The sequence below is a fragment of the Cibotium barometz genome, chromosome 2 (genome assembly GCF_041138505.1).
Source record: "Cibotium barometz isolate CiBa-2024 chromosome 2, ASM4113850v1, whole genome shotgun sequence".
NCBI classification, from domain to species: Eukaryota; Viridiplantae; Streptophyta; class Polypodiopsida; order Cyatheales; family Cibotiaceae; genus Cibotium; species Cibotium barometz.
Genome location: NC_141047.1, coordinates 31,250,237 through 31,265,813, shown reverse-complemented (window position 1 = coordinate 31,265,813; position 15,577 = coordinate 31,250,237). Strand labels below are relative to the sequence as shown.

Here is a 15,577-nt window from a genome sequence, read left to right as displayed (position 1 = left end):
AGAAGAGAGAAAGAGGAAGAGGAGGAGTGGAGGAGAAGAAGTGAAGGAGCGAAAAGGAGTGGACAAGGAGAAGAGGCGGAGCAACAAGTTGCAGCCGAGAAGAAGTGTCGGATGCGTGAAGTGGCAAACGGGCAGCAAACAAAGATGGAAACAACGGCAAAAATCGCATTTGCAAAAAAAAAACCTCCCGCCTGTTTTTCTGACCTCACTTTACATTTGGGCGAAACACTGTTTCGATGGGCAGGTTTCGTTTTGTTTCGAAACGTTTCGTGCCAAAAACGTTTCGTGCCGTTTCAAGAGGGGAAAACGGGTTTTTATGTTACTATGGTCCGCTGACAACCTGCTAAGAATGGAACTTCTGTAAGGTAGCAATGGGAACATGACCGAAGCGTGAATGCCACAGAGAAGTATCTACCTCAAAAACCAAAGCCATCAAGGGGGAGAAAAGCTGATGAATATGTGAGTCAGTGTGAGGGATTTGGGAAGAAAAGTTGGTGATCTTGTAGAGACCCCCATCATGGACTCCATTGAAAACAACCGAGAGAGTCTTGTCGATCACTTCAATGACCTCATCATCAAAGTACACACCAAGTCCCTTCTGAGAACTTTTGTACATTGAAAACAGATTTTGGAAATACGTGGTACATACAAAACATCATGTAAGGTGGCAGAGGAACCCCAAGAAACATTACCAACACCGGTGCAGTGAAGAGTTGTCACCGATGCGAAGTGAAGAAGAGAGTCTGGTAGTCCTCCAAGATATTGGCTTGATTGGTCATGTAGGCAGAAGCACCAGTATCACCAACCCATTCCACCGCTTCAGGTGTGTCACTGACATCTTCTGGAGAAGTCATCTCCAGGATCACGAGGAGTGAATCCTGTGAAGAAGTGAATGAATTTGTGACTGCCATGTATGCACCTCTGAAAATTTGTCCTTGCCCTTGTCTTTGGTGTTGTCCTCGTAAGATGAAACCGATCCCGTCAAGTGGGAATAGACTCCGTTGGACACCCACACGCGTAATAGCACAACTTAAATATCACAATTTGAAATGGACAACTTAATAACAACTGAAAATTGAAATGAAATGAAATGTTGATAGATGGACACCAATACTGGGGCCGGAACGGGCCGACCCCCCCCTCAATATATGATATATTATTGGGAGTATTTAACAAATACAATGCTCCATGGGTTCAACGAACCAGATGATGTCCATGTACAACTGAGATGAATACAGTACCAAACAAGAAACTCGAAGTAGATGTTCGAAGCAGTGCGACCACTTGAGTGGTCAAATCTCTACGATCCTGTGCCTTCACTGGAATCCGCGGAGAGCGCCCCACTGGTGTTCCAGGACCACGCACAAACAGGCGCTCCCGTACTAACGCCTTTCCCTCCCGATCTCGGCACCCATGGACCGTGGTTCTCCAAGAGTTTGGACTACCCGGCACCGAACGGGTGTTAGCGGTAGAGAGAATCCTTTATCAGATTTACAACAAAATCCTTTACTTAAATCTGAATCCACTTACTTGTAGCTCGCTAATGGAAGACAAATACCCGAGGTGTTTGTGTGCAGCTACTTGAGAGGGACACCAGGGCACAGCAGCCTATCGAGGAGGATGAGGAGCAGCTGCCTGTGGAGAAGGTGTAGCCACCCTGAAGAAGGGAGATGCCGCCTATGGAAGGGAGGCGCAACCGCCTGCAAAGGAGCATAGCCGCTTGCTGTGCACGAGCATAGCCGCCTGCTGTGCACGAGGAGGAGGCGTAGCCGCCTGCAAGGGGAGGATGAGGAGGCGCAGCCGCCTACAAGGGGAGGATGAGGAGGCGCAGCCTGCTGTGGGAGGCGCTGCCGCCTGGAGAGTGCAAAGTCGCCTGCTGCAGTCACCTGTAGGGTGGCGCAGCCGCTTGTATGGGCAAGAGACACCTGGCTGTAGCCACCTGTGGGGAGGGGGCACAGCCGCCAGCAGAGGAGGTACAGCCGCCTGTATGGGAGGAGCAGCAGCCGCCGATGGAAAAGAGATACAGCCGCTTGCAAGGAAGGAGGAGCAGCCGCCGATGGAAAGGAGACAGCCGCCTGCTAGAGAGGAGGAGCAGTCGCTTGCAAGGAAGGAGGAGCCGCCGCCGATGGAAAGGAGACAGCCGCCTGCTAGAGAGCATGCGCAGCCGTCTGCTTGTGGAGGTGGAGGTGGCGTAGCCTGAGGAGGAGGAGGAGGCGCACAATCCTCTGTCGGATGCTGAGAGATGGTCGCCTCTTTGTAGGTGATTGGAGGGGAAGCACACGACCACAGCTGGCCGGCTCCCCACGCTTGCATGGGGGCGGCCAGCTTCAAGGTGTGGTGTGGGTAGGTGGCCATGCACCCACCCCCACACATATAAAGGGTTAAGTGTGGGGGTTTCCCTCCCCACCTTGGCCCATATGTGGGTGCCCCTAATGGGTGCCCACTTTTAAATGACCTTATAAAATGAAAGGTTAGAAAGGAAAGCTATTAAACCAACAAGTGCAATACACTTACCACCTGTTCACATGCAACAAAACTCGTCAGAAGACATAGCAAACTTCACAACTCACTCGCAGGCGTCCCCGCTCAGTAAGTGGCACGTCAAACAGGCGAACACAAGAATACAAGTCATGTGAAAACAATTTCAAACATGCAAAACATGAATGCATGTGCAAATAGTATCATGGACATATCTCCCGTTCATGGAACAAGTACAAAACATCTATCGCTCGGCACAAAAATGGCACGACAGAAAACATAAATCTCGGTCTTCCTATGGAGTGACAGTCCCATAGGTAAAACACAGCTCCAGGCACGAGCCTCCCTATGGAGTGGTAGTCCCATAGGCAAGACATGGCACAAATACTGGCTCTTCCATGGCGTGACAATCCCATGGATAGAACACAGTTCAGGTCATACACGGGTGGCACCAGTCTGGCTCCCGTCCATGTTAAGCAAAAATACTTGCCTCTTCACATGAGACACCGGCCTGGCCTCAAGTGAACAAGACACAAATCTGGAGATGGACCAAATGGTCGGCCAATTGGTGACATTAGATGCTTTGGAAGTATCCTGGGCTTTTTACTTGGCTTTGGCTGCTCGAGAGTCATCATGACAAGCAAAGCAACAAGCCTCAATATAACCTATCCTGCCACAATAATCACATTCATTGCTTTTGTCCTTGGACTCCTTTGAATCATGTTTACCCTTGCCTTTGCCTTTGTTGTTGCTGGAGTTTCCTTTTCCGCCTTTGCCTTTGCCCTTGTCCGTCAGAGGCAACAAAAAGACTCCGACTTGCCTTTTCCGCAAAGCATGCACTTGTCGCGTGGATATAGCTCACGACTTCCTCAAAAGGGGAAAGAGGTTCACGGAAGTAAATATTATCCCTAAAAGAATTAAAGGAAGCAAGCAATTTACCAAGAAGTTTATGGATAGGATTGTTGATTGTGCTCCCGTACTCCTCAAGCTACAGCTTGATACGGGTGAACTCTCCAATCTTCTCAACCATGTTATCGGACTCATTAATTGCATTTTATGCTCATTGGATTACACCCTATCATGCCATATTTTGCTAGCATATTAATGCATATTACCTTTAAACCAACCAAATGCCTTTCTTTGTTTTTACCATTTCAATGCCAAGAGAGTATCTCAATTCTCCCAAGTCTTTCTCATCAAATCCACCACATAATGAAGCTTTCACATTAGCAATATCCTTGCTTGAATCACTTGTCACAATCAAGTCATCTACATAGATGATAATCACCACAATACCATATACTATCATCTTTGTATATATAGTGATGAATTTGATGTTCCCACATGAAAACCAATGCTTATGAGATTCTTGATTATCTTTTTTGTCCAAGCACATGTTGCTTGCTTCAAGCCATACAAAGCCTTCTTCAACTTACATACATGCTGGGATACTTACGCCTAGTCATGAGTTGGCAATGGTTTGTGCCTGTTTAATATTTGTGGGATTAATTTAATGCAATCTTCACTGTCGAAACTCTCCCATACCTCCTCTGGATCTCTGTCCACATCTGATGAGCATTACTCCGAGTAGAGATAAATTGTGCCTGTATAGACGGAGTCATGCAATGGATGATGATAAGACGGGCCTGAGCATCCAATATGCTTCTCAAAGCAGGGTCCACCAAGTGAGGTGTGGAGATGGACGTCCACACACCGGCTCCTTCTAGCAATAACTGAGTGTAGAAAGGAGTATGATAGTTGGTTGCTTTAAGCTTCATGGAGTCACTAACCTCAGGAGGATTGTAGGATGGTATATGGGTAGGGGTAGGGGTGGGAGCAAGACCTGGATGAGAGAAACTCAAAGAAGAAAGATTGGGAAGAGGAACCACATGCGGAGCAAGAGCAGGGGATCCAAGCAATGGAGGAGTTAGATGTGACATGTAGAGGTCTTTGACCGTCGTAAACACAACCTTAGTCTAACTAAACTGCACTTAATGATGTTTAAGAGATAGACAAATATGTGTCAATGCAATGCAGCTATATTAGATGATGAATGCGGTTACAATGAGATCTGAATAGATCTATGATGCTGAATATGCTGATATGCTAAATGAACTGCTATCCCACTGTCTTTCCCTTGTCTCCTGGGAAGGAAACGCTGAAGGGATGGCTTTGGGACTGAAGCAATGCTGATGTGATGCTGAAACGCAGATGTACTCCTGTTACCTGGGAAGGAAACGCTGAGGAGATAGATGCGTTTGCCGAAGATGATGTACTGAATGCTGATGCGTGGCTGAATATGCTGCTCCCAAGGCTTCCTGGAGGAGAAACGCTGGAGACACTTTGCTGAATGCTGGGATGGTGTCTGGAATAGAGGCGCCTGCTTTATATAGCAAAAATAAGGCTGGTCAGCCAGCTTGGCTGCAGTCGGCCAGTACTGAAATGCTCATAACTCCCATAAATACCATAAATGGTATATAATGCTAGTCGGCTGAAGTAAACATGCCGTCGGCTGCCTCCACCATGTCCCAATGCTTGTCTAGATGATTAATATGATGCTACAATGCTGAATCCAACTCATACCATGTGGTACATGCTGAAAATATTCATTTAAATGCCTGAATAATGCCTGATAAATCCTGATGATGTTTATGATGCCATAAAATGATGCCATGTCACTGTACACCTGAATGGTGTGCACGTGACATTAGAGTATCAACGGGAGAAGGCGCAGCAGTAGAGAAATCTCCTGATGCCATGTCCTCTGACAAGAAACCTTCTCTTAAGAAAGAGGGCTATAAAAAAACAGCAAATAGCCTCCTCTCAAGTTGTGCACAGCAAGACGAGAGAAAGAAGAAAGGGAGGGAGGGTGGAAAAAGAGAAATGGAGTCAGCAAATCTCTCAGGAACCCTATCCTCAGCACCTAGTAGAGAGCTTCAGCCTCCAACAGCAAAAACGCAGCAGTCCAACAGTACAGATACAGAAAACACAGCAAATTGATGAAGCCTCTGCTCCAAACAGAAAAACGCAGCAATTCCTTGCCTGTAGATCAGCGTTTGGCGTTGATACCATGAAAGAAAGAGCTAACACAGGTTGTAGGCCCAAAGCACAAACTGTAGAAGGCTGGAAACATTTGATTATTGCTGAAAATGAGCACGAGGGAAGCCCGTAGGTGCTTACAAGTATAAGAGACTGTTGCAACAGCCAATGACCTCCAGCAGACATGCAAGAATGAGATGGAAACTGAGAGGAAGGGTGTGCACCCTTATATATCCCTCCTAAGAGCTGGTCAGCCAGCTGTGGCAGGCCGACAGCTGTCTTGTAGCATAAAAATGCTATAAAAAATGGTAGAAAAATCCCAAATAATATCTGCTAGAATATGCTAATGCAGGGTCTCATAAAATGACCAGTACAAGCATGAAAAGGTGTATGTAGACCCTCTGGAGATGATATATATTCCAACAGAGGGCATAAAGGACTGGTCGACAGCATCACTAGGGATAGTAGATCTGTGTGCAGCATTAAATGCTATTTTAGCATTTATTTTTCTAGATGAACTGGCCGATGGCTGTTTGACTGGCTGACCAGCAGCATAACACCATATATAAGCAAGCGCTTGTATTCAGCCATAAATCATTCCTCAAAAATCAGGTCATCAAGCAAATTTCAGTCTTCAAGCCAGCATTCAGCATCCTACCTCTCTAGACAAAGCCCTGAAGTTCTCTTCAACATTCAGCCACCAAATGTGCAGTCCTTTAGCTATCCTAGACTTGCATAAGTGGCCCAGAAGAGTCTACTACAGTGCCCTTGGATTGGTGGATTCTCAGCCGATGTACCGTCTTCCTCGTCCTTGCATTGTGCAATCTTAGATCTTGTTCTAAAGCATTGTACAGCAATTCTCCAAAGAAGTAATATGAGCAAATAGGTAGGGGGGGAGGGGGTTCAGTGGGTATTTGGGACCCGATACTATGTCATCTACTCTCTCTCTCTCTCTCTCTCTCTCTCTCTCTCTCTCTCAGTGATGGATGCTAAAGATCTCACCAAAGTAAAGGTTTAAAGAAGGCTACTTGTGCGTTACCACGATCAACCTCAGTGCATGTAACATCAATATTAGAGCATCAGGTTGGTGACCCACCTCAGCTACCTAAAGAAGTGAGAGCATCCGGTGGACGGTAATAGTGCGATCCGGGAAAAACTCCAAGGCCTCCACCATGTCGGGAGAGACATCTCATCAAGAAGAAAGCAAGTAAGAAGTTGTGGAGGCACAAAGCCTCCAAAGCGACACACCAAAAGAAAGTACGCTTTTGCCAAGCACAGAAGAGCTCCTGAGAACAATGATGGAGCAAATAAATTCATTAAAGATGCAACTTGCAAGAGAAAAAGAGAAGCCCAAAGAAGGCCTCTCATATCTGGCAAAAATGTTCTTCGGTTTGGAGGAACAAAGAAGAGAATACGACGAAAGGCGTGAAGAATTAGGAAGAAAAGCTGAAAAAGAAAAAAAAGAAAGAAGAAAACAAACGTGCGGAGGAACAAAGGGATAAGAAAGCCACACGCAAGTATGAGGAAGACCAATGCCATCCAGAAGAACCCGACCGACAGTTCCAGCAAAGACTCAACTCGGAGGCTACGCAAATCCAACATCACCAGACGATGGCACAAATTTTGGCATCGCTTCCCAAGATGGCTCCAAAACCTTTGTCCTCCACCACCCCAACCACCACCATCATCCGAACTTCACCAAACTTTCCTAAGTATGATGGTAAGTGTGATCATGCTGCTGTTACTTAGTTTATTCATCAATTTGAAGCACATTTTCCATTAGCTAAAATCACAGATCCACAAGACAAAGTCCATGTGGCAGCACCTCAACTCACGGGGGAAGCTGTTACTTGGTGGCAACATTGGTCTACAAAGATTTAGATTTATTTTGGTCTACAAAGATTTAGACTTATTTTGGTTGTGGGAAACCCTAATACACTTGCACCAAACTGGCTGCAGATGCAAAAGAACCAGTAACCCTAATTGGTTGCAAATGCAAAAATGCATACCTTATTTTTTTTTCCCGAAAAAAGATCCTTCCATTAGTTACTGAAAAAACAGCCACAAAGGGCCAGATACAAACTCGCCTCATATATGGGCGGGAACCACATGATCATAAAGGGAAGAGACCCTTCTCCTTCCGGCTGGCCGCTCTGTGAGGAGAAGGCTATCTCATACGGGGGGGGACAACCACACACTTGGTCTATAGTGCCAAGTGGGGTCACCGCCTCTGTCTGTGAAAAAAGGGCCAAGCCCCCATAGCCTCAAGAAAGCTTCCCGCCGCTTCCTCATGCGGTCAGAACATCCCTAAAGCTTCCCCCCTTGACCACGGAAGGTATGAATGATGTCGAGCCAAATGCTCCTGATGGACTCAGCAGGCAGTGTATGGGTACACTCGATGGCCTCGCTGCATCAAGCACACCAAATGTGCTAGGCTGCAATGTTGCTGCAAATCTCCCATCTCTGGCATGAGCCTAGTCGCCCGTGATCTGTATGTAGTAGGTGGGGCTGTGACTAGTACTTCCGAGATACTATGGTGAGAGACCTGAAGAGCCAGCCCACCCCACCGCAGCCTCAGTGGCCCAAGCGACAATGCCCCATGTAATGATTCGAGTCCCTGTCCATAGTAAAGATGCGGAGAATCCGCTGCCAGATCTGCTGAGCCTTCGGGCACTCCCAAAGACAGTGTCTCTGAGACTCCTGAGGGTGGACGCCCGCAGGCAAGCTACCGGCCTACCTCCAACTGCCAGCCAAGTGCCAACCGCCAAGCTCCTGTGTGCCATTAGCGGCTCAACCAAAGAAAGAGGGTGATCTTTCTAGGCCGAAAACTATCCCATAACCGCTTCCAGAAATCTGAAAGGAGACGCGGTGAGAGGCCCTATGACTACCAATGTGCTACTGCTGCCGGGCGCCATCAATCTCTGGCATCTGGATCCTACGGTGGTTGAGCCGTGCAATGTATGCAAAGAAGGGGGCATCCAGAGTCTCCTCCCGATCATCGGTGTCGTGCCAAGTCCACTCCCCTGGATCCCACTGTAGACGCGTGAGAGGTCAGCACTCCCATATCCATAGTCGCCAGAATCTCTCCCTGGCCACCTTGACCAGTGGTGGATCTATGTGCCACTCCCATGCCCGAAAGCCAATCACCCTCGCTCTCTGCAAGGTGCAGCCCTTAACGTCCTCTATGGGAAGCTCGAATCTCTCGAGTCTGCCATGGGATCCAATAGAAAAAGTGAGCAGACCACTGTCCTCATCTACTCCATGGACCGCCACGAGTATATCATGTCTGGTGAACACACCTAACCACACTTTGGGGGGGGGGGGGGGGTCTGGGATAGGAGTCAGCCACTCCTGGGGGATAGCTGAGTCGATGTCAATGTTGAGCCTGTCTCTACCCCGGACCCCTATCAGGCCTCTCTCTTGCACCTCCGAGGGTAGCTATCTGTGTGTGATCCAATCTCCAAGAGACCTAGTTGGTCCCCTGCTCAAGGCGCCCCATGATACATGTGGTTGGGCCCCCAACATGTGGCCACTGGGTAAACGGATCAGGGGGGTTCCAGACCAAAGGCTGCCAAAGCCGCTCCTCTAAGGCTGCCAGAGCAATCTGTCTAAGGGCCGGCCTGAGATGATCCCAAGCTCGAAGTAAGCTGGCTGCAAATCTGTCCTCAAAAGCTGGACTAAACCGCGGGCCCGCATCTCTGTGAAAATCCATCTGGTGCTCTGCAGCCGAGGGCCCCCAAGACTCGGGGTGCAAGCTGAAATCCAGGCCAATAAGAAATCCTTCCATGGCTCACCACTAGGAAGGAGTCCTCTAATAATCAGCTTGCCCAGCAGGACACGGCTCTGAATAGCAGGGTCAATGAGGCCTAGCCCCCCTCTACGATGTGGCTAAATAATCACTCTCCATGCCACCTTGGCCCTGGCTCGCCTCCCATCACTGCCGGCCCATAAGAAGTTCCAGATCAATCGTTGTACCTGGCCAATACATGCCTGAGATAAGGCCCAGCACGAAGTGATGTACCACATGGTGGCTAGAAGAACCTGGCTCGCCATCACCACTCTACCTGCTAGGGAGGGCCTCGCAGAACTCCAGTATAGAAGCTTCTTCCAAATACTCAGAAGGAGCGGGGCAAGCCACCTGGCAACCAAGATAGCAAACTGGAGTGCCCCTCGGGATCCACTAGAAAGCCTCAACTGGGCGTCAAGTCAGGGCGATGCTAAGCCTACCCAAAAATCACACGACTTGTGCCAATTGATCCGTGCTCCTGGTGCACAGCAGAAAATCTCGATCGCCTCTGGGAATCTCTGGAGATTCCCCACATCTCCTGCGAGGAAGGCTACTGTGTCGTCTGCAAACTCTAAGTCAAGCAGCTCCTCCTGCGTGCGAAGGGGAAAACTCAATCGTTGAAGCCCAGTCACCTGGGCTGAGAGAGAACTACTCATGGCCTCGGCGACCAATAAGAAGAGGTAAGGTGCCAAAGGACAGCCCTGCCAAACCAAGCAGGGGAAAGGGGGAATCTGTCGCCATGGGCTCCTTGAATGAGAACCTGGCTGTGTCATGCTGAGTAAAGTCATGAGACTCCACGAATCCACTCCATGGGGAATCCCATCCGGCTCATCGTGCCCTCCAGAAAGCTCCAATCCACCCTATCATAAGCTTTCTCAAAGTCTAGGAGTAGCTCTATGAGGTCCTGCTGTCGCATCCTGGCCGAAGCTATAGCCTCCCAGAAGGTGAAAGTGTTGTCCAGAATGCTCCGATCCTGAACAAAGCCGGTCTGAGTGTCATGAATCAAATCCGGGAGAAAGGGCTAAAGTCTCTTCCTGATGGCCTTAGCCAAGATCTTATAGGCAATCCCTAGAAGAGTGATGGGTCTCCACTATCGGATCTCCAATCTGTCACCCCCCTCCTTGGGAATCAAGTGAATCGAGCCCTCTGAGAGCCTCTCTAGCATGGCACATGTGATCATAATCTCATTGAAGGCAACTTAAAGGCCGCCTTCCATGAGGTCCCAGTGGTGCAAAAAGAAAGAGACTGCGGATCTCCAATCTGTCACCCCCTCCTTGGGAATCAAGTGAATCAAGCCCTCTGAGAGCCTCTCTAGCATGGCACATGTGATCATAATCTCGTTGAAGGCAGCTTAAAGGTCGCCTTCCATGAGGTCCCAGTGGTGCAAAAAGAAAGAGACTGGAAGCCCGTCTGCCCCGGACATTTGCCCCTTGGTAATGCCGGCATCGCCTCCGCCAACTCCTCTGCTATGAATGGAGTCAATAAGTAGGACCAAAGAGAGGGGAGAACCACCTCTCTCGTGTGCCGCCAAACCCTCTCGCGCGCATCCATCACTTGTGGGGATAATGGGGCACCTGTGAGGAGGGAACGAAAGAAATCAGTGGGCAATAGCTCTCACATGAGGGGGGTCAAAAACAATAGCTCCATCCTGGCCACGTAGCCTGCAAATACCATCTCTCCTCCTGTGGGGGCCAGCTATCTCGAAGAAGTCTCCTGTGACTCTGTCCCCAACCTGGGTCCAGAAAGAACCTGGCATGGTATTGTACTCCACCCTCCTCTTCTCTATGGATCTAATCTCCATGCGGGTGGCAGCAAGCTGACTCTCAATCCATGGGCTATCTAGGGAACGCTCCAAAAGCCGCTATAAAGAGGCCAGGCCCCTCCTCAAACTCCGCTCCTGCTCTCGAAATCCCTCCAATCTACTATGGGCTGCCTCCTACAAGAAACCGTTGATCTCCCCTAGGCCAACATCCAGTGTGCATGCAACAGAACCTAACGTAAAGTCCAGTCCCGTCCAAATCTGCTCTATCATGCTGCAGATCTCGAAGTCCTGAATGAGGTTGTCCGGAATCCTAGAGCTCACATGCCTGTTGTGCCTCCAGGGGTCCTCAAGGGATAGAATAACCGAGGCGTGATCTGAAAAAGAAGTGCCTGCCAAGATACCAATCATGCCTCCATGGCTGCAAGCCCACTCATCAACGTAGAACCTGGCAAGTCTAGAAAGGTAGGGGCCGGTGAGAAGCAGAGGCTCCCAAGGACTGCGCCCAAACTCTGGCAGCTGCCAAGGATCCTATCCCATAAGTACCAGTATTAGCTCCTCCCAGGCAGAGTACTCGAATCCTGAGATTGTGGCCGTACCGCCTCCAAGTCTATCCTCTGCTGCCTCTATCATGTTGAAATCGCCACCCATGCACCAAAAGTCAACTTGGGGAAGGGCCTATCAAACTATGCTCCAAAAGGGGGCTCTACCTGCAACCGCATTCGGGGCATAAACATTGAGGAGCCAACACTATCCTCTCCAATCAGAATGGTGACCCACTGTGCTCGCCCCGGGACAATGACTCTTGAGCCTGTCACGGCCAGCAAAAGCTGCTCACTGACAGAGATGCAAACTCCACCTTGTGTCCCTGAAGGGCCAAAGGATGGAGACCAAAAAGTATGATTCCTGCCAGGTAAAATCTTCCCGCATTGGCGGGTAAGACCCTCTGAGATATGATGCTCCTGGAGGAAAAGAATATCAATAGGTCCCCCCACTTAGGCTCTCTGAAGCTCTCCTCTTAGGACACCTCTTCTGTGAAAGCACTGAGGCCCCCCTAAACCCTATATATTCCACGAGACTATCCACATATCAATCTCTGTGTGAGGTGGAACTCACGGAGCTGCTCTCCACTCGAAGAGTCTTGGGCGAGGGTTTAGATGGGGAATAATCACAATCCATCCTGGGGCGAAGGCATGCCAAGTGGGCGCGGATCCTGTCCTCCATGTGACGCCATTCCTTCCAAGAACGAGAATATGCGTACTCTGGACTCCATCTATCACAATGGAGGTACCTGTAAGAGGGGGGGAGAGGTACTGCGACCGAAGTATGCATGAACACAAAGAGCAGCACCTCCAGGCTAGAGGCCACCATCTCCCTAGCCTGGTCCCTATTGTGGACTCAGCCGCCAAGCTCCATCCTAGCCAGTGGCCATAGATGGGTGAGTGCATCGGTGATGCGAAGATCGTGAAGATGATGAGATAGCTCAACTGCCTGACCCTGGATGGCGGCATTCACCGACTCTAAGTCCCACTCAGTCCCAAGAGCTGCACTCAAAGGGAATGAGAAGATCATCACGCCATTCTCTGGCGTGGAGGGTCTAGAGTGGTGGAAGACCACACATATCCAAAGAGGTGCTACTGTCTCCTCGAAAATATACGTCCCTTCCGCCGAAAGACAACGGAAGAAACTATAATCCACCAACTGCCTCCGCTTCGGGTCGGGGGCTGTTGGGGGGCGGCGGGAGTGCTCTGGAGAGGAGAAGGGTGGGGGGAGGGAGGGCTCTAATGTGGAGAATAGGGCTGAAGAAACTATTACGTGCAAAGACGGCGACGAGGAAGGCAGAGGAGGGGGCGGAGGCGGGGGAGGAGGCGGAGGCGGAGGCGGAGAGGTCAGAGAGGGGTGCTGCGGGGAGAGGTCCGTCAGAGAGGAAGGTTGCTGGGAGAGGCTCACGGGGGGGCAGTGGGGTCTAACGACCTCACAAGATGCTAAGAGTCAGGGGAAGGCTCTCAATGGGGAATCGGCCGCCAAATCAAAGGGGTCGGAGGGGGCTGCTCAGTGGACAGGAGGGGCCCGTCACCGACAGGAGGGTGCTGTGATAAATGCTCATAACGATTCTCTGACAGAACCAAATCCTCTTGATCTCTGCAAGCCTAATGCGCTCGCCGACAATGCGCAGCCCTAGTGGTCCACCACTCTCCGGCAACTGTGTTGTCCGCGGCGGTCGGAACCTGGTGCTCCGCTGCCTGAGAATCTGCCGCTCTCCCTACCCCCTAGTGAGGATCTGTCTAGGATACGATCGGGGGGGGGGGGGGGGGAGGCCTGAATACTCCACTCGCTGAAGGATGCGGTCTCCCCTAAGGCATGGAATAGATATAAAGTGGGGCACTAAATTCGGCAAGGCGACAGAGATGAGGAGGGATGGAATCCCGACTACCTGTGCAAGGGCTAAGGCAACTATGGGGGGGGATTTCATCACTCTCCCGATGGCACCACAAATCACCAGGGGAAGCGGAAGGCATTCCTTCCTAAGGGCTTGGGAAGCAAACTCTCACTAGGAAGCCCGACACACCAGCAAGTGGGTCAACCGCAGGGTCGAAGCCGTGCTGCCACCGCACAAAGAAGCGGAAGGCATTCCTTCCTGAGGGCTTGGGAAGCAAACTCTCACTGGGAAGCCCGACATGCCAGCAAGTGGGTCAACTTGCAGGGTCGAAGCCGTGCTGCCACCGCACAAAGAAGGCCTGCGTCGTACGCAATGCAAGGGGGCTCAGCTGCATGACTCAGTTTGACACCTCTAATGACTCGAACTCCACCTGGTAGTAGCTGCGCCCCAAAGGGTGAATGTCTGTGATCTTTGAAGGCGCGCCAATGAGGCTCGCCTGTAAAAGATCCCTGAGTTATCCGTGCACAGGGCGGCTACAAATAATTTTGCATACCAGTGTGGAGGCCTCTAGTGCTACAATAGTCGTGGCGAGGATCTGAAGGTCCACTTCGGAAAAAGATAAACAAGCAACGGTGGCCTCGCTCGGAGTTGACGGAGCGGCTGCCATTAAGTCCTCCTGAGGGATTAGACCAAAAATTGCTGAGGCTTGTCGAAACTGAATAAACACCCCGAAGAAACTGACAGAGAACCTGCAGGAGGATGGAGAGGGAGGATAAAAGGAAGCAAGGAAAGAAAACGAGGAGAAAAAAAGGGGGGTGGAGGGGGGGAGGCTGGAAGCATGAGAGAGAAGGGGGAAAGGAATAGGCGCAAAGGAAAGGGGGGCCGGGCCAGCCACTGGAGAGGGAGAGGCGGAACAAAGGGAGGGCGGGGGCAGACACAATGAGAGGGGGGGGGGGGGGACAGGCTGGCAGGGGCAGGGGCGCAACTGCGCAGGGGGGAGGCGGTGAACGATGGGGGTGGAAGAGGCAGAGAGAGAGAGGGGGCGCAGCAGGCCGCGAAGGAGAGGGGGGGGGTGCGCGCAAGCGGCAGGGGACAGAGAGGAAGGGGGCGCAGTAGATGTGAAGGAGAGGAGGAGGGGCGGGGGGGGGGGGGGGGGGGCAATGCATGTCATGCTGTCCTCCTGGTCTATGAGACCAAAGTATATACCGAGCAATGGAAAACTGAAAGAAAATTAATATAATGAGAGAGAGAGAAAGTATATATCGAGCCATGGAAAACTGAAAGAAAATTAATATAATGGGAAAAAGAGAGAGAAACACACACACATACACACACAAGCGACTGAAAGTTTTCCTTGCCATGTTTTCCTCTCATAACTTTTGGCTCAGCCTAGACATCATTCTAGTAATATCATATACATGTAACATTCCTTTTCAATGTTCCAAACTCACTCCAGCATGTGACCCATTCACCAGAGAAAGGACCCATAGAAGAAGTTGCGGAGAAGTTGAGTTAGGCCCATACAAGTCGAGGAGAAGTTGATCTAGAGATCGAAATACAATTTGCATGCATAGTAAATGAATGGCCTATAGTAATAATTACAGCTATTATGAACACATACCATGATTGTTCCAGCAGACGATACAGCTCTTGCAGTTGCTAGTTCGCCTGAGATAATTTGCACATGTTACTGACATGGATGGAGCCGATTACAAGGAGAAGCGAACATGTTTGAGGTCAAGTGATACCTTCTGGATGTGCCATCTTTTGCATCGCAGTAGGGGCAACCATGATCGGCATGGAGATCTTAAACCCCAGAACTGTTGTGGTCAAGTCAACCTTGGACACATCAATGAGTATCCGAGGGCAAAACCTATTACCATAGTGACAATTCCATGTCAAACTTGGAAAAACAAATTACTAAATTGTTCCATACACAGTGGTTGGCACATTACCATACTCTCTCAAAGGCACTCCTGTTGTCTCTCAAAGTGTACTGATCCTCAGCCCCGGATGCGTAGTAATCGAAGATCATCTTTGGCAGCTTCTCCTTTGCCAATGCCTCGTATTCCGACACATTCACCACCATAGTAGACATGGTTAAACTCGTGTGATGAACAGATCCTTTGTCGTG

The 15,577-nt window shown here is 50.0% G+C and overlaps 1 protein-coding gene across 2 annotated transcripts in view; it reads right to left on the bottom strand.

The window, feature by feature from the left end:
• LOC147640935 (glycolate oxidase 1-like) overlaps nucleotides 1-15,577 on the bottom strand; it is a 52,089-nt gene that overhangs the window by 36,128 nt on the left and 384 nt on the right. For both annotated transcript variants that reach the window (XM_086816670.1, XM_086816677.1), the window contains exons 2-4: nucleotides 15,399-15,577; nucleotides 15,192-15,316; nucleotides 15,065-15,111 (exon numbers count right to left, since the gene is read on the bottom strand). The exon at nucleotides 15,399-15,577 is cut by the window's right edge and continues 61 nt beyond it. In XM_086816670.1, coding sequence (XP_086672796.1) covers nucleotides 15,065-15,111; nucleotides 15,192-15,316; nucleotides 15,399-15,541 — 315 coding nt within the window. In that variant the 5' untranslated portion in view covers nucleotides 15,542-15,577. The remainder of the gene's footprint in view (nucleotides 1-15,064; nucleotides 15,112-15,191; nucleotides 15,317-15,398) is intronic.